We start from the raw sequence: 21,072 nt of genomic DNA, 5'->3' as shown, positions 1-21,072 counted from the left end.
GAGGGGTGGGAGGGGTCACCCACAATGCTCAATGCTTTGCGGGTGAGGCGGGTGGTGTAAAGGACCAGGAGTGTTGGGAGTGAGGCGCCAGTGATCCTCTCAGCAGTGTTCACTATGCGCTGCAGGGTCTTACGGCTGGAGGCTGTGCAGCTTCCGAACCACACAGTGATGCAGCTGCTGAGGATGCTCTCGATGGCACCTCGGTAAAAAGTGTACATGATGGGTGTGGGGGCTCCCGCTCTCTTCAGTTTGCGGAGGAAGTAGAGGCGCTGCTGGGCTTTCTTGGCGATGGACGTGATGTTGTTGCTCCAGGAGAGATCCTCGGTGATGTTCACCCCCAGAAATTTGGTGCTGCTCACCTGCTCCACAGCAGCACCATTGATGGTCAGTGGGTGGGGGTGTTGGGTGTGCGTTCTCCTGAAGTCGACAACAATCTCCTTTGTTTTCTCCACATTCAGGAAGAGATTGTTGTCTGTGCACCACGCGGCCAGCTGGTCCACCTCCTTCCTGTAGTGGGTCTCGTCGTTGTTGCTGATGAGACCCACCACTGTTGTGTCATCCGCAAACTTGACGAAGTGGTTGGAGCTGTAGGTGGGTGTGCAGTCGTGGGTCAGCAAGGTGAAGAGCAGGGGGCTTAGCACACATCCTTGTGGGGCACCCGTACTCAGCGTGATGGTGTCCGATGTGTTGCTGCCGACCCGTACGGACTGGGGTCTGGCAGTGAGGAAGTCCAGCAGCCAGTTGCAGAGAAGGGGGCTGAGGCCCAGATTTGTTAGTTTACAAACCAGCTGCTGGGGGATGATGGTGTTAAATGCTGAGCTAAAGTCTATGAACAGCATCCTAACATATGAGTTTTTAGTGTCCAAGTGGGTGAGGGCTGGGTGTAGAGCAGAGGAGATGGCATCCTCAGTGGACCGCTTAGCTCGATATGCAAACTGAAACGGGTCCAGGGAAGGGGGGAGGTTGGATCTGATCTGCTTCATGACCAGCCTCTCGAAGCACTTCATGATGGTTGAAGTCAGCGCTACAGGGCGGTAGTCGTTGAAGCAGGATGGAGAAGACTTCTTGGGCACAGGTATGATGGTGGTTTCTTTGAAGCACAAGGGAACAACAGCCTGGCTCAGGGAGATGTTGAAGATGTCTGTGAGGACATCTGTGAGCTCAGCTGCGCAGTCTTTTAGCACACGACCAGGAATGTTGTCAGGTCCAGAAGCTTTCCGGGTGTTAATCCTTAACAGTGTGCTCCTCACACTGCCTGGAGACAGACAAATAGCCTGGTCGTTGGGGGGGGGAGTTGTTTTCTGCGCAGGTGTGTTGCTCTGTGCTTCAAAGCGTGCGAAGAAGCCGTTGAGGTCGTTCAAGAGAGAGGTGTCACTGTCACAGGTCTGTGGTAAGGGTTTGTAGTCCGTGATAGTCCTAATACCCTTCCACAGGCTCCGTGTGTCTCTGCTGTCACTGAAGTGGGCTGTGATGCGCCGGGTGTAGTGTTGTTTGGCTTTCCTGATGCCACTGGAAAGGTTGGCCCTGGCTGCTCTGAGACCGGCTGGATTGCCCTCTCTGAAGGCAGCGTTGCGGACTATGTTTGCTGCTTTTTTGAGGCAGCTGTAGTGGAGATGGAGTCGAGGGTGGAGAGTCTGGCCCGTGCGATCTGTGTGCTAACTCTCTGTCTTGCAAAAGTTTTCAAACTACTTCACTACCCTGTATCACCGTGAAAATGCTCAGCCGTTCCTGCTCGAGTCTAACTCACAGCTGTGAACCGCAATGGACAGGAAGACACGGCAGCTCTGCCGGAACTGTGGCCAGGAAGAAGAGAAACTTCAGAGAGAGGGAGGGGGTGATGACATTGTTAGAGGACGGCTTTGGAGAAGAACGATGGATGGCGATCACTTAGTCCAAAAGGGAACAATTACAATTCAGAAAGTTAACGTGTTCATTCAAATGAAATTTTGCAAAGTCAGTTGTAACAACCGCTGCACTTACTTCTCATAGTCGATGTTGCTTGGGACCTGTTGCCATCTTGTGATATCAGATGCAGTACACAGAGCAGGAGGCTGGGCCACTGGTGAGGGGAGCATCATTGGCACCACCATTTGCGGTTGTTCACTGAAATAAAGCAGCTGAATGAACGGTATTTCTTCTATGAGCACGGACGTTCTTGGAAATAAGGACAGACGGGCGTAGGTGAGGAGCTTGCAGAGGGTCTGATGTAGGGTTGCCAACTTCCTCACTCCAAAATATGGGACAAGGTGACGTCACCACACCGTTCCACCAATGGCGGCTGGCCGGGCCGGGCGGCCGCCATTGATGGAGCGGGAGCACGTGGCCGCTGGCTGGGTGAGGTCACGTGGGGTGCGGGGCGGTGACGTCACCCTTTGTCCCTTATTTGGGAGTGAGGAAGTTGGCAACCCTACTAATACGGGACAAGGGCGGTCCCGTACGGGACAAACCAATTTAGCCCAAAATACAGGATGTCCCGGCTAATACGGGACAATTGGCAACCCTAGACTGATGCAGAGCAAAGAGGCTAGCATTATCTTTGCCCCCTTGGATGATTCGGGAGTGATGAACAACTGTGGCAAAGGAGCCCGAGTCTTCCATCAAAGTTAGAGACAACTCCAGATTGAATTACTGGAGGTAGACACAAAATGCTGGAGTAACTCAGCGGGACAGGCAGCGTCTCTGGAGTGAAGGAATGGGTGACGTTTTGGGTCGAGACCCTTCTGAATTGCTGGGCTGGCTTACATTTGGTAGGGTCATCAAAAGTGAAAGGGAAGGAATGGTTTAACAACTCAACAACAATATAATTAATGACAAATGGAGGCACAAAGGTTAGACAGTTGTGTGAATGGGTGGAAGAGTTTATTCTGCGCAGAAGCAGAAGTAAGTGGGATTGTCAGCAGGTGGAGGTGAATGTGTATAATGGAGACCAGAGAAGTGATTGGAAAAGATCTTGTCTGTGACCGAGACCACAGACAGTATAGACTATAGAGGATGAACAAGCTGGATGTACATACAGTTGTACAGGGCCCTAGTGAGACCGCACCTGGAGTACTGTGTGCAGTTTTAGTCTCCAAATTTGAGGAAGGATATTCTTGCTATTGAGGGCGTGCAGCGTAGGTTTACTAGGTTAATTCCCGGAATGGCGGGACTATCGTATGTTGAAAGACTGGAGCGACTAGGCTTGTATACCCTGGAATTTAGAAGGATGAGAGGAGATCTTATCGAAACGTATAAGATTATTAAGGGGTTGGACACGTTAGAGGCAGGAAACATGTTCCCAATGTTGGGGAAGTCCAGAACAAGGGGCCACAGTTTAAGAATAAGGGGTGGGCCATTTAGAACTGAGATGAGGAAAAACTTTTCCAGTCAGAGAGTTGTGAATCTGTGGAATTCTCTGCCTCAGAAGGCAGTGGAGGCCAATTCTGTGAATGCATTCAAGAGAGAGCTAGATAGAGCTCTTAATGATGGCGGAGTCAGGGGGTATGGGGAGAAGGCAGGGACAGGCTACTGATTGAGAATGATCAGCCATGATCACATTGAATGGCGGTGCTGGCTCGAAGGGCTGAATGGCCTCCTCCTGCACCTATTGTCTACATATGGGGAATTTAATGAAGGAGGTGGCAAGTTGAAAAGGTTCCCAGACATCAGATGAGTGTAACAATTCAATAGTTTGGAAAGCGCAGCCACAATTTTCTTACAGTTCCTCTGAAGAGGGAAGGTTTCCTGCAGGAGTGTGGAGATCAAATACGCAGCATTATGGTCTGCTCGTGCTTTTACAGCTGGCAAACTCTGTGCACTACATTTAGCAAAAATGAAAATGAGGCCAGGGTCTCCGTGCTCCTACCCATTCACCGTGGTCTTCACACCAGCGTGGAGATAGCCATCCTTGCCCTTTGCTTCCTCTGTCGAGAAAAATAGAGACAAACAAGGTTGCTTGCTTATCGGAGAGACAAGGAACCGCGAATGTCGGAATTTTGAGCAAAACACAAAGTGCTGGAGGAACTCAGCAGGTCAGACAGCATCTCTGGAGGGATTGGACAGACTTGTTGGGGCCCTTCAGTCTGAGGGAGGGTCACGACCAAAAAAACTGTCCGCCCATCTCGCTCCGCAGAAGCTGCCTGACCCGCTGAGTTCCTCCAACACTTTGTGGGCTGTTTGCTTATCGTTCTCCCAATCATTTTTCAAAAATAAAAACAAGAAAACATGACAGGAGGGAGAACATTTTCATAGGCTACTTTGAGTATATTTAATTTGTACTCGGAAGAGAGCAAAAGCTCTTCAAATTAATTCTGAATCAAAAGAACAGGAGCAGCCGCCCGCATCAGTCACTGAGTGTTATTCTGCAATTCAATCAGGCTCCGACACGGTCATAAATAATTTGGTGTGAATGCCTGGCAAGTTGTTTGAAACGTACTTGTGTAGTAATTTTTGAAAGTTTCATCTTTGTGTCTCTCGGGAAACAGGTAAAGCAGGCGTTCAATATCTCGGACACGATCTCCCAACGACCGAATGGTTAAATCCTTTGTAGTGAAAGGCTGAACATTGAACACCTGTCTGCCACCTGCAGCACAAAAAAGAGAGTCAAAACAAGGCACTCGAGAGAATGATTGGAATTGACAGCATGGAAGATGGCTATTTGGCACGCTGGGGAGAGAGGGAAATAGCTAAAGATTTCATCAGAACTGGCCAGTCTGACACGGACGAGAAAAGTCGTTATCAAAAATAATGGCTACCATGTCATTTCGCACCTCATGAATACTTGGTACATTTTTTAGTTTAGTTTGGGGATAGAGATTAATTTAGAGATTTTAAATTAATTTGTTATTGAGATCCTTGCTCTTCACAGCATTCCTGTGGCTTTTAATTTAATTAGAAATGTGTGCCTGAGAAGAACCAAATTACATCAAATCACAGGGAGCACAGTGCAGTTAGTTTGGAATTATTGGGAGACTATCACATGAAGGACTCAATATTACACTTTTGGATATGTTTACATAAATTCTCCAATTCTAAAATATGAGTTCAGTTCAGTTTGGTTTATTGTTACGTGTTCCGCGCTACCCAGTCAGCGGAAAGACAATAAATAGATGTTTACAATCGAGCCATTTTCAGTGTATAGATCTGAGAGGAATTTTAGAAGATCATAGTCAAAGTAAGAAACAGTGGCGCAGCAGTAGAGTTGCTGCCTTACAGCGAATGCAGCGCCGGAGACCCGGGTTCGATCCTGACTACGGGCGCTGTCTGTACGGAGTTTGTACGTTCTCCCCGTGACCTGCGTGGGTTTTCTCCGAGATCTTTGGTTTCCTCCCACACTCCAAAGACGTACAGGTATGTAGGTTAATTGGCTTGGTAATTGTAAAAATTGTCCCCAGTGTGTGTGGGATAGTGTTAATGTGCGGGGATCGCTGGTCGGCGCGGACTTGGTGGGCCGAAGAGCCTGTTTCCACGCTGTATCTCCAAACTAAACTAAATGTTGCTGTAGGAATAGAGATTTAAGAGCGTGGAGCGATTGTAATGAGTTTGTAGATCTGCTTCTGTGGCTAGCATGCAAATGGTCATCTGGGTTGGGCTATTCACAAAATGCTGGAGTAACTCAGCAGGTCAGGCAGCATCTCAGGAGAGAAGGAACGGGCGACGTTTCGGGTCGAGACCCTTCTTCAGACTGATGTCAGGGGGCGGGACAAAGGTAGGATATAGGTGGAGACAGGAAGATAGAGGGAGATCTGGGAAGGAGGAGGGGAAGGGAGGGACAGAGGAGCTATCTAAAGTTGGAGAAGTCGATGTTCATACACACACGCTAAAAGAAAAATTGTCAAATAAAGCCTCTAAGCTTTGCAAGAAGAGAATAGGGTTACCCTTCTCAGAATCATCAATCCATGCTATTGTAATCCCACCAATCTCAGAGTCACTGAAGCGAAGGAGAAAGGTCCCATTCATCCGTTGGTTCAGTAGTCTGTTGGCGTACTGCTTGCTGACAAAACCAAGGATCAACCTGAAAATACAGGATCAACACTCTTCAGCAAATTCCTTCTTCTGGGGATCAGTGTAGTAGCAAAAACCTTTGGTTGGGAATCCTCTCCATCACAGTTTACAACATTGCACAAGAAAACAATAGCCCACGATGTCACAACAAGGAACTGCAGATACAGGTTTATTCCAAAGAATGAAACAAAATGCTGGAGTAACTCAGCGGGTCAGGCAGCATCTGTGGAGAACGTGGATAGGTGACGTTTCAGAGTGCTGGAGCAATTCAGCGAGTCAGGCAGCATCTGTGGAGAACATGGATGGGTGACGTTTCAGTGTGCTGGAGTAACTCAGCGGGCCTGGCAGCATCTCTGGAGAATGTGGATAGGTGACATTTCACAGAGTGCTGGAGCAACTCAGCGGGTCAGGCAGCATCTCTGGAGAATGTGGATAGGTGACGTTTCACAGAGTGCTGGAGCAACTCAGCAGGTCAGGCAGCATCTCTGGAGAACGTGGATAGGTGACGTTTTTGGTCAGGATCTTTCTTCAGACTGATTGTGGGGGGAGTGCAGGAAAGATGGACACACTGGAGTTTAGAAGGATGAGAGGGGTTCTGATAGAGACGTATAAAATTATAAAAGGACTGGGCAAGCTAGATGCAGGAAAAATGGTCCTAATGTTGGGGGAGTCCAGAACCGGGGGCCACACAGTCTAAGAATAAAGGGGAGACCATTTAAAACTGAGGTGAGAAGCCACTTTTTCACCCAGAGAGTTGTGAATGTGTGGAATTCTCTACCACAGAGGGCAGTGGAGGCCAATTCACTGGATGGATTTAAGAGAGTTAGATAGAGCTTTAGGGGCTAGTGGAATCAAGGGATATGGGGAGAAGGCAGGCACAGGGTATTGATTGTGGATGATCAGCCATGATCACAATGAATGGTGGTGCTGGCTCGCAGGGCTGAATGGCCTCCTCCTGCACCTATTGTCTGTGTTTCTTTGGAAGAGGCAGTTCAGTTCATGGCTGGTAATAGGTGAACACAGGGGAGGGGGATATTTGATAGGCAGACCGTTGGACAAAGGCCAAGAATGAAAAGATAGGTGCAAGCCCAAAAGGATGAAGAGTTGCAAATTGTTAGGCTTGATCAGAAACGCAATAGAAACTGCATAACTCTCTTGGCTGCAGGTCAGAGGCTGGGTATCTGTGGTGACTCACTCACCTCCTGACGCCTGCAAGCTTTTCCATCGTCCACAAGGTTCAAGTCAGGAGTGTGGATGAGTGCAGCTCCAACACCAGTCGAGAAGGTCGACACCATTTGGGTCTCGGTACTGAACACCACCGTGAGCATTTATTCCCTCCACCAACAGTGGACTGGCAGGGGCAGTGTGCATCAAAAGCGCTGGTCAGGCCACATTTGGAATATTGTGAGCAGTTTTGGGCACCGCATCTGAGGAAGGATGTGCTGGCTCTGGAGAGGGTCCAGAGGAGGTTTACAAGAGCCATCCCAGGTATGAGTAGGTTAACCAATGATGAGCATTTGTCGGCACTGGGCCTGCACTCGCTGGAGTTTAGAAGAGTGAGGGGGGACCTCATTGAAACGTGCAGAATAGTGAAAGGCCTGGATAGAGTGGATGTGGAGAGGACGTTTCCACTAGTGGGAGAGTCTAGAACTAGAGGGCACAGCCTCAGAATTAAAGGACGTTCTTTTAGGAAGGAGATGAGGAGAAATTTCTTTAGTCAGAGGGTGGTGAATCTGTGGAATTCATTGCCGCCACAGAAGGCTGTGGAGGCCAAGTCAGTGGATATTTTTAAGGCAGAGATAGATTCTTGATTAGTGCGGGTGTCAGAGGTTATGGGGAGAAGCCAGGAGAATGGGGTAAGGAGGGAGAGATAGATCAGCCACGATTGAATAGCAGAGTAGACTCGATGGGCCGAATGACTTAACTCTACCCCTATCACATGAACTTATGATCATCTATGCACTCATCAAACCTGTGACAGTTGCTATTTAGGACAAGGAGTAGCAGACACATAAATGCAAAACTGCACTTTTTCCAAGTCACACATCGTCCTGTCTTGCAGGCACAAAGGCTGCTGTTTCATCTACACTGCATCTCAACCCTAGAACTCCTGGCCTTGCAGCACAGTGAGGCTTTCCTTGCGGCGCTGGCTCGAAGGGCCAAATGGCCTCCTCCTGCACCTATTTTCTATGTTTAACGCACTGACAGCAGCAGACCTGGGTGGCAACACAGTTTCTCAAAGTCACTAATGGATGGGCATTGAACAGTGGCCTTAATGGCAAAGCACATGTCCTCAGAATGGGAAAACAAAGATGCTTCAGGATCTAAATGGCCTTAGATTTAACATCACCATCCCTCTACAATGTTGCATTTGTTATGTTCAATTCAGTTTAAAATTGCTTCAAAAAAATCTTTAACTATTTGATCCCGATCAGACCAGTATGATATGATCAGCAGAAGGAGAGTATGAAGTGAATTTCTTCATAATTAATTAATACGTTATTTGGTGATATTCACCAATATCTCTGAAGGACACTTGGACTTATTTCAGATAAAAGGGGATTTGAAATCAATGGAAAATTACTCTGCATGGGGCATCAATCAGTGAATGCTGATTAGTTTGGAGAGGAACTAAAATTCTTACCCGTTATTCCAATACTCCTTCAAATGCTTCTTCGTGAGCTCCATCACGCCATCAAACCATTGCCAGAAAGTAAAGGTTCTTCCAGGTAGGTTTTCCTGCAAAAATGTTGAAATGATTCAGTAATGCCTTGCTTGCACTGAGGATTACCTGACAAATCTAAATCACCAGATACAAGATGATTCTAGATTCACTTCTTGGATGGCTGCCTGTCATTTATCGAGATCACTGCTTGTGCTTCTAGACTCCACAATGGTGTGGGAAGGAACCACAGATGCTGGTTTAAACCAAAGATAGGCTGTGCTTTCACCCTATCTAGTCCCCTCATCAAGATCTGTGAACACATCGAAGATAGACACAAAATGCTGGAGTAACTCAGCAGGACAGGCAACATGTCTGGAGTGACGTTTCGGGTCGAGACCCTTCTTCAGACTAGTCAGGGGAAAGGGAAACGAGAAATATAGACAGTGACGTGGACATATAGAACAAGTGAATGAAAGATGTGCAAAAAAGTAACGATGATAAAGGAAACAGGCCATTGTTAGCCGTTTGCTAGGTGAGAACGAGAACCTGGTGCGACTTGGGTGGGGAAGGGATGGAGAGAGAGGGAATGCAGGGGTTACTTGAAGTACGCTGCCGTTTGGAAGCAGATCACCTACCTGCCCTCACGACAACAGAGTACTTTTCATAACCTGGAGCACCAAAGGGGCCGATTTCACCGTGGAGTGGGATTTTGGGCACTATTAAAGTAAATTCTCAAAGTCAGAATTTTAGCCGAGCTAGAATACTTTTCCATCGGCAGATTTTGCCTGTGGACCAGTAATTGTGCGGACTGTTGCTGGGCTCGCAGTTTAAATGTTTAAATGGCACAGCCATGTGACCCTGGAGTTTAAATTTAACCTCACCTCTGGGTTCAGTCAATCTTCCCATGGCTAAAGATAGGCAAGTAAAAACGTCAGGGGCAGGGGACATGGGGGTAGGAGGTAAAAGTGAAACACAGTGTGGGTGTGGCAGTACATTACTGGAGGTAGAAACAAAATGCTGGAGTAACTCAGTGGGTCAGGCAGCATCTCGGGCGACATTTCAGGTCTCCCCTGAGATGCAGCCTGACCCGCTGAGTTACTCCAGCATTTTGTGTCTACCTTCGATTTTAACCAGCATCTGCAGTTTTTTTCCTGACCAATTAATTCACGTAGCAACCTTCCCGACAGGTGACAGGGATACATCTGCAGTGCAATATCTCATGAGCACAGGCAAGCTGTTGGAATGATTATATTTAAAGTTTACCTTGTTAAACTGAGACCAGGAAACCATCCTGTTTGTGAAGTCATTCATGCTGTAACTCTGCTCATCAAATATCTTCTGAGCCAGGAAAACAAAGTGCTCTTTGCACAGGCCCTGGGTTGACTGGACTTCTGACATGAATTTCATGTTGAGCGTCTCACACATTTGAGGCCATGACACTCTGTCTGGCACATGGAAGGGTAATCGTTCCTGCACAAAGAGGAAAAGCAACATTGGATTTTACATCCTTATTGGCATTTGAAGCACAGCAGGACCATGTCTACACTGGCACATGGACGCCAAATATCGAAGCAATGGCCAAGAAAGCACACCAACACCTCTACTTTCTCAGAAGGCTTAGGAGGTTCGGCATATCCCCAACAACTCTCACCAACTTCTACAGATGCGCCGTAAAAAGCATTTTAGCGGGATGCATCTCAGCAAGGTTTGGAAACAGCTCCATCCAAGAGCGCAAGAAATCGCAGAATTGTGGACGCAGCCCAGACCATCATCCAATCCAACCTCCCTTCTATTGGCTCCATCTAAACTTCAAGGCCAGCAGCGTAATCACGGACGAGTCTCTCCCCGGTCATTCCCTCTTCTCCCCTCTCCCATCAGGCAAGAGGTACAGAAGTGTGAAAACGCACACCTCCAGATTCAGGGGCAGTTTCTTCCCGGCTGTTATCAAGCAACTGAACCATCCTCTCGCCAACTAGAGAGCGGTCCTGACCTCCCATCTACCTCATTGGAGACTGTTGGACTATCTTTAATCGGACTTTACTGTACTTTACTTGCACTAAACGTTATTCCCTTTATCCTATATCTGTATACTGTGAATGGCTTGATGATAGTCTTTTCACTGACACACAGCAAAAAAGCTTTTCACTGTACCTCAGTACACATGACAATAATAAATTAAACTAAAAAAAACCTTCAGACAGGATTATACTGGATTGTAATGTGCAATAGTGTAATGATGTGTGACATTGAACCAGCAATACTATTAATGTCCCAGCTTTGAATGGGACAATCTTATCAACGCAGTACTAAATGCCTCGGGTTCCTTGGTTTAGGTCATGTAATAAAGCTTAGATTTTCTTTGGAATAACTGAGTGGCACTTCTCTCAATACTCCTAATAACTATTAAAAAGGAACTTAAAACTAAAACTAAAAACTAAAGTACTGCTGAAACCAAACTCCAATCATTCCCCTTGTGCAGAATCTCGAAATAAAAGTAAACCATTCCAAGTTTAAGTGACTTACAATCTCCGAGAATGCATTGTCCCACAAGATTGTGGCAGTGGCGTTGTTGTCCTGACTGCCATGAACAATCACTACGATAGGCAGCGATAAGGCCTGCAATAACAAGAATACGGGTGTTTGCATCATCAGTATTTTACTATTTAACTAGACCAAGTGCACCCGTTGGGCCCAAACCTCTCCTGCATTAGAAACATAGAAAATAGGTGCAGGAGTAGGCCATTCGGCCCTTCGAGACTGCACCACCATTCAATATGATCATGGCTGATCATCCAACTCAGTATCCCGTACCTGCCTTCTCTCCATACCCCCTGATCCCTTTAGCCACAAGGGCCACATCGAACTCCCTCTTAAATATAGCCAATGAACTGGCCTCAACTACCCTCTGTGGCAGAGAATTCTACAGATTCACCACTCTCTGTGAAAAAAAAACGTTCTCATCTCGGTCCTAAAAGACTTCCCCCTTATCCTTAAACTGTGACCCCTTGTTCTGGACTTCCCCAACATCGGGAACAATCTTCCTGCATCTAGCCTGTCCAACCCCTTAAGAATTTTGTAAATTTCTATAAATTCCCCCTCAATCTTCTAAATTCCAGCGAGTACAAGCCGAGTCTATCCAGTCTTTCTTCATATGATAGTCCTGCCATCCCAGGAATCAATCTGGTGAACCTTCTCTGTACTCCCTCTATGGCTAGAATGTCTTTCCTCAGATTAGGAGACCAAAACTGTACGCAATACTCCAGGTGTGGTCTCACCAATGCCCTGTACAACTGCAGCAGAACCTCATTGGTGCAGCACCCTCTCCTCTCCCCTCTCTCCTCAACTCCCCCCCTCTCCCTTCTCCCTTCTCCCCCCTTCCCCCCTCCCTCCTCCTCCCCTCCTTTGAAACTTTAAAATGTGAATAACTTAAAAAATATAACACCGATTTCAATAAAACTACTTGCATTATCACGAAAGTGACAATGGTGAGTAAGGTGGGCCTAAAATTGTCGCGCTATCATGTACCGGTTTGACTGAAGTTCAGTCACAAACAAGATAACAAACGAGAGTTTTAGTATATAGATGGTAAAGAGGTTGATGAAGAAGTGATAAAGTTCATTTAAAAAAAAGTAAGACTGTAAGTGTGGAGATTGTGCGGGCACTGGGACAAATTTATTGTCGGAGATCTTCCAAACAAAACGCAACTTTGATTTACCAGAGGGGTGCGTCAGTTGTCTCAGTCATTCTGTGGGATCTTTTGCACCAATTGAACAGGGGGACGGGGGTCCTTAGTTTAATGTATCTTTTGAAACAGGCAGAGGATGATGGCTGACTTTAGTGGAGCGTCACAACGGCTGGGAAGGCGGGTGAAGACCGCAGCAGAAAAGGGTCTCCGGTCGTCTTGGACTCCACGCCACTGGATCCTGACCCAGATCTGTCAAGGACCGTGTGGTGGCAGTCTGTGCACCAGTCTCCCCACGTTAAACAAAGTCACGCACAGGCGTCCTAGTAAGGACAGTCGTACTCGCTTCGAGTGACCGCCGATGATGATGGTATCTTTTGAAAGATGGAACCATTTACAGTGTAGGACCCTCTCAGTACTCCACAGACATGGTCCGCGGGACTGGCTGTACCATCACTGTTCTATGACTCGATGGGTAAAGGGGACTAGCTTAGATGGGGCATCTTGGACAGCATGGGCGAGTTGGGCCAAAGAGCCACTATTTTTAAATATATATTTTTTTAATCAAAAATATTTATTCAAATATTAAAATAATATATACAATACAATAAAAACCAAAACAAAACCCACCACCAGAATACTATACAAACAAAAATACCAATTGAAACTATTATTCAATTATATTGCAATCCCCATCCAGGATACATCCAATCCCCCGCGGTGCCCAGCGGTCCCGGAGATCCTCCAGGGTGCCCGTGGACAGCGCATAGTCCCTCTCCAACACCACCCTGGCACGGACGTAACCCCGGAAAAGGGGTAGGCAGCTGGCTCGGGCAGAGCCCTCTTCCGCCTGGTGCAGTGAGTCGCGGATGGCCAGTTTGGCCAGGCCCAGCAGCAACCCAACCAGGACATCTTCGGCCCTACCCTCTCCCCTACGCACAGGGTGTCCAAAGATGAGGATGGTGGGTGAAAAATGCAGCCAAAAAGCAAGGAGCAGCCCCTTTAGATATTGGAACAGGGGCTGCAACCTCACACACTCCATGTACACGTGGTACACAGACTCTTCCAACCCGCAGCAGTGGCAGGTGGCTGGCGAGTCTGTGAACCGCGCGAGGAACAGGTTGCAGGGGACTCCTCGGTGCAATATCTTCCACCCCAGGTCCCCGATGGAGAGGGGCAGAATCCCTGCGTAGAGGGACCCCCACCGCGGGGCCCCCTCCCAAAGAGCCTCTTGGCATGCTGTGTGGCTCGATCACTGCATTTACTGGTCACGACAGTGTGATGTTGAATTACTGTTCAGATTAAATGGCGTTGCCCGTTGGGACAGAGATCTTTTTTGAAACAAAACATCGCTCCACAGACAGTCTTCAAATTTCAGTTGCATTTAAAGGAGGGAAACAAAAAACTATCCAGTTTGGCAACAAAACAACTGTGCCACAGTACCATAAGTAACGATAAAGCAGTTAGACCAGTATCTTCACAATCTAAACGTTGATCGGTTTAAATGCCAACTATAGTCTGATTGACGCAGTGCCTCAGACATTCAAATACCCAAGAAGCTATTTAACGATCGCCTATGTTCAAAATGTCTTTGAATAGCCTTTTGATCACTTGTAAAGTGGTATTGGTAACAAAGGTTCAGATACCTGAACATGGAATTTCATTTCACTGCCTGCGATGCAGATCTCTGAGGTAAACAGGACGGCAAACTTTTCTTCAGTCACTGATTCGGTTCCTCTGCGGTCTGAGCGCTTTATTTTCTTTAAGGACTTGAATTTGTGGGAAAAACAAAAGAGTTAAGTTTATGCTTTTTTTTTAAATCAAAAAACTGAGCAAAGCACATGAATGACTAGAAAGATAAACAAAGAAAGCACTTATTCACAAAATGCTGGAGTAACTCAGCAGGTCAGGCAGCATCTCAGGAGAGAAGGAATGGGTGATGCTTCGGGTAGAGACCCTTCTTCAGACTGAAAGAATGGGGTCACCCATTCCTTCTCTCCTGAGATGCTGCCTGACCTGCTGAGTTACTCCAGCATTTTGTGAATAAATACCTTCGATTTGTACCAGCATCTGCAGTTATTTTCTTAAACAAAGAAAGCACAATCATTTTAGAATTTAAAAGCTGAGAAGATTGACAATGGGAACAGACATTTGCATTGTATTTGACTTTTGCCTCAAAGATATCACATCTTTGTTTATATTCTCTATTTAAATTATTTTTAAATTATTTTTATCACACCCATCTGTGTTAATGAATTGTTCTGCTCATTCAGGTGAGGAATGACAATTTTGGGAATAGAACTTTTTTTCCTCACTTTTGCTGCTGAAACGAGGATGGAATCGTCCCAGATGCCATTATCCCCAACCTAATCCATCTTAACCAACCTGATCTCCCGGTGGCTCAGCACTTCAACTCCCCCCTCCCATTCCCAATCTGACCTTTCTGTCCTGGGCCTCCTCCATTGTCAGAGCGAGGCCCAGTGCAAATTGGAGGAGCAGCACCTCATATTTCGCTTGGGTAGTTTATACCCCAGCGGTATGAACATTGACTTCTCTAACTTCAGATAGTCCCTGCTTTCCCTCTCTATCCCCTCCCCCTTCCCAGCTCTCCCACCAGTTTTCCCGTCTCCGACTACATCCTATCTTTGTCCGACCCAATCCCCTGACATCAGTTTGAAGTAGGGTCTCGACCCAAAACGTCACTCATTTTCCTTCTCTCCCGAAATGCTGCCTGTCCTGCTGAGTTACTCCAGCATTTTGTGTCTACCAGCATCTGCAGTTTTTTCCCTAAATATAGGAGTCTTTAGTTTGCCATTTCTATTTCCAAAGAGCAGCTTCTCTTGAGACCCTTCAGAGGATGATGACTTTGGTATCCATTGTGAAGAGCTTTGCACAGTGCGCTTCCTATCATTTTTCATAGCGAAGCTTTGGGATGCTGTGTTTATGTAGCTGCAAGAAATATTTTGCAGTTGGATTGAAAAAGTTTTTTTCACTGTCTTTAACATTCATTGTTTGTTGACTACCTGCTTCCTAGAACAAAGCCAGTGCAGCTGTGAATTTGGCTGTTCGGAGGTTGATGAGAATTCCCCAGAATAATTTGAACTTTGATTTTTCTTTTCCTCTTTCCCAACTTTGTAGAAATATGCTCAGCGACCTCTATTGATGCCATGGCCAAGATCAAGGGAGGCCAGGATAACGGAATTCCATACATTTAAGACAATACAATGGTATAGATTGCCCAAAGATGCTTCATTTTGACTTAGCTTATGCAAAAATATTTTGATCTTAAAGTTTCCATTATTATCTCTGAACCAGACACAATATGCTGGAGCAACTCAGCTGGATTGGTTGCATCTCTGGAGAGAAGGAATGTGTGACGTTTCGGGTCGCATGGGGTGCGGGGCGGTGACGTCGCCTTGTCCCGTATTTGGGAGAGAGATAGTTGGCAACCCTATGTAGAAGTCTAACTGGGTAAGGAAGGCAGGTTGTAATAACAACTGCAGAAGCTGGTTTATACCAAAGATAGACACAGAGTGCCGGATTAGCTCAGCGGGACAGGCAGCATCTCTGGAGAACGTCACCGATCCGTGTTTCAGGTTGCGTCCAACATTTTGTGATGGAGGCAGGTTTCCTTTCTTCAAGGAAGGACACTTGTGAACCAGTTTGTTTTTTATACCAATCCAACCCCCTCTAGTTACTTTTACTGAAAGCAACATGTAGATAAGTGTGAGGTTATTCACTTTGGAAGTAAGAATAGAAAGGCAGATTATTATCTGAATGGTGTCAAGTTAGGAGGAGGGGGAGTTCAACGAGATCTGGGTGTCCTAGTGCATCAGTCAATGAAAGGAAGCATGCAGGTTCAGCAGGCAGTGAAGAAAGCCAATGGAATGTTGGCCTTCGTAACAAGAGGAGTTGAGTATAGGAGCAAAGAGGTCCTTCTACAGTTGTACCGGGCCCTGGTGAGACCGCACCTGGAGTACTGTGTGCAGTTTTGGTCTCCAAATTTGAGGAAGGATATTCTTGCTATGGAGGGCGTGCAGCGTAGGTTCACTAGATTAATTCCCGGAATGGCGGGACTGTCGTATGTTGAAAGGCTGGAGCGATTGGGCTTGTATACACTGGAATTTAGAAGGATGAGGGGGGATCTTATTGAAACATATAAGATAATTAGGGGATTGGACACATTAGAGGCAGATAACATGTTCCCAATGTTGGGGGAGTCCAGAACAAGGGGCCACAGTTTGAGAATAAGGGGTAGGCCATTTAGAACGGAGATGAGGAAGAACTTTTTCAGTCAGAGGGTGGTGAAGGTGTGGAATTCTCTGCCTCAGAAGGCAGTGGAGGCCAGTTCGTTGGATGCTTTCAAGAGAGAGCTGGATAGAGCTCTTAAGGATAGCGGAGTGAGGGGGTATGGGGAGAAGGCAGGAACGGGGTACTGATTGATAGTGATCAGCCATGATCGCATTGAATGGCGGTGCTGGCTCGAAGGGCTGAATGGCCTACTCCTGCACCTATTGTCTATTGTCTATTGTCTATTGTCAACATCTTATTCTACTTAATGTAAATTCTCAAACAGCAATTAGAACTTGTATTCTCTGTATTATTATTCGAAGCTCCCAAATTACTATTCAAATAACGCAAGTACCACACTACACATACTTGTAGCCACAGTAGAGTCATTCAGGAGAGTTTAATTGAGCAGCAGGGACTCCCACACATACATAAGCATTCAGCTCTCTTCACGATTACAATATTTGCCTTTTAACGTTAATACTTACCATATTCCTGAAGCTGGCACTGGTGGTTTTTGTAGCATTACTAAATTCCAATAAACTGGTACTGTTTATGATCTCGCCTGTATTTTCACTGGAGTAGAAGATATGATGATTTCAGCTTGATGACAACAATTTCAATTCCTTCGCATTCATACCTTAATTAAAGCTATTAAATCCATATTTTCCCCATAGGATACAAAAAAGCCAGAACTTAAAATACCGCAAAGGACAAAGAGTCGTAACCTACTCAATCAATAAAACCCACGTGAATGGTTCTTGGATTGGTCTGTGCAAAACCTATTTGGGATTGGGTACGGGCTGATAGGCAGACAAAGTGTTGCAATCTAACATCAAATAACCTGCCAGCAATCCCTATTTTTCGGCTCACACCGAGGGTTGCCAACTTCCTCACTCCCAAATAAGGGACAACGGGTGACATCACAGCCCTGCGCCCCACGTGACCTCACCCAGCCAGCGGCCACGTGCTCCCGCTCCACCAATGGCGGCCGCCCGACCCGGGCACCTGAATAATATTAATGCTCTCTTGGGTGAGATGGTTTTGAATCGACAATCTCATCCATTCTTATATTTCACTTTTTTATTATCAGCCATTAGTCTGATTACATTTGAGAAACCTGAAAGCAGGTGTGCCACTTGGGAAATGTTTGTGTCTGTCTCCGTTTTGCGTGGAGCGCTTCACTTCAGGATGTGCTGCTCTATTATAATCCCCAATTATATCAAGCTTTTGTATTTTTTCACCACGTAAAATGCGTCCATTTAGTCGATCACGTGCACAGTCTTTCCCCCCACAGTTGGTAAAACGAGATCTAAGGGGCATAGGTTTAAAGAGAGGGGCAAGATTTAATAGGAACTGGAAGGGTAATTTTCCCCCTCCCCTCGGTGATACATGGAACGAGCTACTGGAGGAAGTATTTGGGGCAGGTACACACTTAGTCAAATACATGGACAGGAAAGGTTCAGTGATATGGGCAAAACGTGGGCAAAAACAGACGTTTAGATAGGGCATCTTGGTCGGCATGAATGAGTTGGGCCAAACGGCCTGTTTCTGTGCTGCATGACTATGACTCAGCTACAAAGGAAGACACTACTGGTGACCATAAAGGGAGGTTTTAATGAGCATCTTTTACGGAAATCTAGAACTTAGGGTGTTGTAGCACCTCCAACAATAAGCCAAAACGTCTGTTTTGCACACGTTTTATCGAAACGTATAAGATTATTAAGGGGTTGGACACGTTAGAGGCAGGAAACATGTTCCCAATGTTGGGGGAGTCCAGAACAAGGGGCCACAGTTGAAGAATAAGGGGTAGGCCATTTAGAACTGAGATGAGGAAAAACTTTTTCAGTCAGAGAGTTGTGAATCTGTGGAATTCTCTGCCTCAGAAGGCAGTGGAGGCCAATTCTCTGAATGCATTCAAGAGAGAGCTAGATAGAGCTCTTAAGGATAGCGGAGTCAGGGGGTATGGGGAGAAGGCAGGAACGGGGTACTGATTGAGAATGATCAGCCATGATCACATTGAATGGCGGTGCTGGCTCGAAGGGCCGAATGGCCTCCTCCTGCACCTATTGTCTATTGTCCATGTATTTGACTAAGTGTGTATCTGCCTCAAATACTTCCTCCAGTAGCTCGTTCCATATATGTACCACCTTCACAGGGGGGGGGGGGGAGGGAGAAAATTACCCTTCCAGTTCCTGATCATGAGGTGAGAAGAGGAGGAGAGTTGAGATCCCATGGGGGTTCGACCAGTCGAGGAACTTCGAGAGTCAGCCATGGGGAATCTAAAACTCTCGGATGCGAACGTGCAAAAGATTTTTCCAGCCCTGCTATGTTGGATTTATTCTTACCTCTGTATATTCCCATGCTGCCTCATAACTCTGGCTTGTTGCTCTGTAATGATTATGGCTTTCACAATGGGTGGCTTTGTTTGGGTATTCAGCTTCATGCCGAGCAGGAATCGAACTGTCGATGAGAACTTGCTTTGGGTCTTTAGCACCTGCGGGGGCTGTTTTTCCACAAGGAACGCACTGTAGAAACATGGAAGAAAATGTCTGTTAGCTAGTGGTTTTAACAGCTTTTTTTTCAAACCATCTTTAGAAATCATACGTAGAATTTCTCTGCCTCAACTAATCTGCACACCCCGGTTTTAGATAATGTCTGACGGCAGCTAAGAGGGTTGCCAACTTCCTCACTCCCAAAGAAGAGACAAAGGGTGACGTCACCGTCCCACGTGACCTCACCCAGCCAGCGGCCATGTGCTCCCGCTCCACCAATGGCGGCCGCCCTTCCCGGGGGGCCGACATTGGTGGAGCGGGAGCACGTGGCCGCTGGCTGGGTGAGGTCACGTGGGGCGCGGGGCGGTGACGTCACCCTTTGTCCCTTCTTTGGGAGTGAGGAAGTTGGCAACCCTACTAACACGGGACAAGGGCGGTCCCGTACGGGACAAACTAATTTAGCCCAAAATATGGGATGACCGAGCTAATATGGGACAGTCGGCAACCCTAGCAGCTAAGCAGGACCAATTTTCTCCTCGGTCTCTGTGGGGAGTTACATTTTCCTCAACTTGGTGCCAAAATCAGGAGCTGAGGAGAGTGGAGGAGGTGAAGCACCCCCTCCGTCTTATGTGCCTTTGTTGCATACAGGCGCCAAAGCATTCATCCAGGAAAAAATAGCAACTTCGACTAACATGAGTATGCTCAGAAAAGGCAAGCTACACCCGGTTTTGCTTTATTATTATTCGAGGATGCACACAAGAGACACAAACATGCCGATACATGTGTAGACTGACTGGCAGAAGCAATTGAGCGGCGACAGTTTCAAACCTTGCTACTTCCTCGTGACATTCAGACTTGGCGAATGTGACATTCAAACGCACGAGGCAAAATTCTGCTTCACTCCTCGATTCACACGTTCTGTTCTGAGTGGAGGTAACTTCTATGTTTTAATTTGCGCAAGATAAATCGGTGGCTGCTGTGTGCACTTGCCGGATTGCAGCGGGAGTGGGGAAGAGGAACTAGTTGTGGCAGAGCATAGTTTTGGGTGCATTATCTCTGAATTAAGTTTATCATAAATCCTATTCCACACGCCGAGCTTACTTTACACCAGAACACGTTCAGAAAATCATGCTGTTTGCGCTTGCAGATTGATTTTGGATACGAGTGTATTTGGCTGGCAACCTCCATTTGCTAGTATAATCAAGTGGTAATAAAGGAGTTACCTTCTAACCAAGTTACTGAGTAAGGAGGATAGCTTCTCGGGCACTCCTGATATCTGGTCAATAGCAACATCTTCCTGTGTGCTAATCAGCCCAAGTTCTTTCTGAATCTGACAGTTCATTTCCGCAAGTGTATCACACCTGGAATAAGAGCAGACTTTAACATCGACACTTAACCCTAATTCAAAAGAACACACCGAGAATTCGATCAACCAGAACTCTAGAAAGCCCAGACCATTCACTATAATACCCAAGCTGGAATTACAATGGATGGTGACGTTCTAAATTTTTCTGCGCAAGTCTCCTTATTGCATACTGTAACTCACTGCGATGGTATTGTGGGTGTACCTACACTAGAAGGAATGCCATGGTTCAAGGTGTGGCTCTTAAAGGGAAATTAAGGAGAGGCAAGAATGCTGGCCTTCCCAGCAACATCCACCGACTGAGAATCAATAATACTCATAAAATAATAATGTCAACTGTAATTAACTGCCATCTTGACACCTGAGTGAGGTGCCAGCAACTAGAGCAAGTTAAAGAACAGAACCTAAAATGATTGGAGGTACGAACAACACACGAGGGCCTTAATACCCCCAAGTTGGCACATGGCCATTAATTCAGAATGCTTTCAATCTCCGCTCATATTTAGACCAGGCAACGTAGTCCCTTACACTGATTATTGCACTGATTCTGAGCTTTAGTCAATACCTAGTGCTGAAGTAACTCAGCAGGTCAGCC

At 46.5% G+C, this 21,072-nt stretch overlaps 1 protein-coding gene across 2 annotated transcripts in view; it reads right to left on the bottom strand.

Annotated features, from left to right (window-relative positions):
* Window positions 1–21,072, bottom strand: part of LOC144612025 (signal transducer and activator of transcription 5B-like) — a 112,522-nt gene that overhangs the window by 7,544 nt on the left and 83,906 nt on the right. For both annotated transcript variants that reach the window (XM_078431484.1, XM_078431485.1), the window contains exons 8-18: window positions 20,338–20,475; window positions 18,968–19,147; window positions 17,108–17,195; window positions 13,976–14,098; window positions 11,171–11,263; window positions 9,911–10,117; window positions 8,627–8,721; window positions 5,856–5,992; window positions 4,415–4,561; window positions 3,845–3,902; window positions 1,981–2,103 (exon numbers count right to left, since the gene is read on the bottom strand). In XM_078431484.1, coding sequence (XP_078287610.1) covers window positions 1,981–2,103; window positions 3,845–3,902; window positions 4,415–4,561; window positions 5,856–5,992; window positions 8,627–8,721; window positions 9,911–10,117; window positions 11,171–11,263; window positions 13,976–14,098; window positions 17,108–17,195; window positions 18,968–19,147; window positions 20,338–20,475 — 1,389 coding nt within the window. The remainder of the gene's footprint in view (window positions 1–1,980; window positions 2,104–3,844; window positions 3,903–4,414; window positions 4,562–5,855; window positions 5,993–8,626; window positions 8,722–9,910; window positions 10,118–11,170; window positions 11,264–13,975; window positions 14,099–17,107; window positions 17,196–18,967; window positions 19,148–20,337; window positions 20,476–21,072) is intronic.

Source organism: Rhinoraja longicauda, chromosome 42, assembly GCF_053455715.1.
Source record: "Rhinoraja longicauda isolate Sanriku21f chromosome 42, sRhiLon1.1, whole genome shotgun sequence".
NCBI classification, from domain to species: Eukaryota; Metazoa; Chordata; class Chondrichthyes; order Rajiformes; family Arhynchobatidae; genus Rhinoraja; species Rhinoraja longicauda.
The sequence above is the reverse complement of the archived record's forward strand: the minus strand, read 5'-3'. Positions and strand labels throughout refer to the sequence as shown.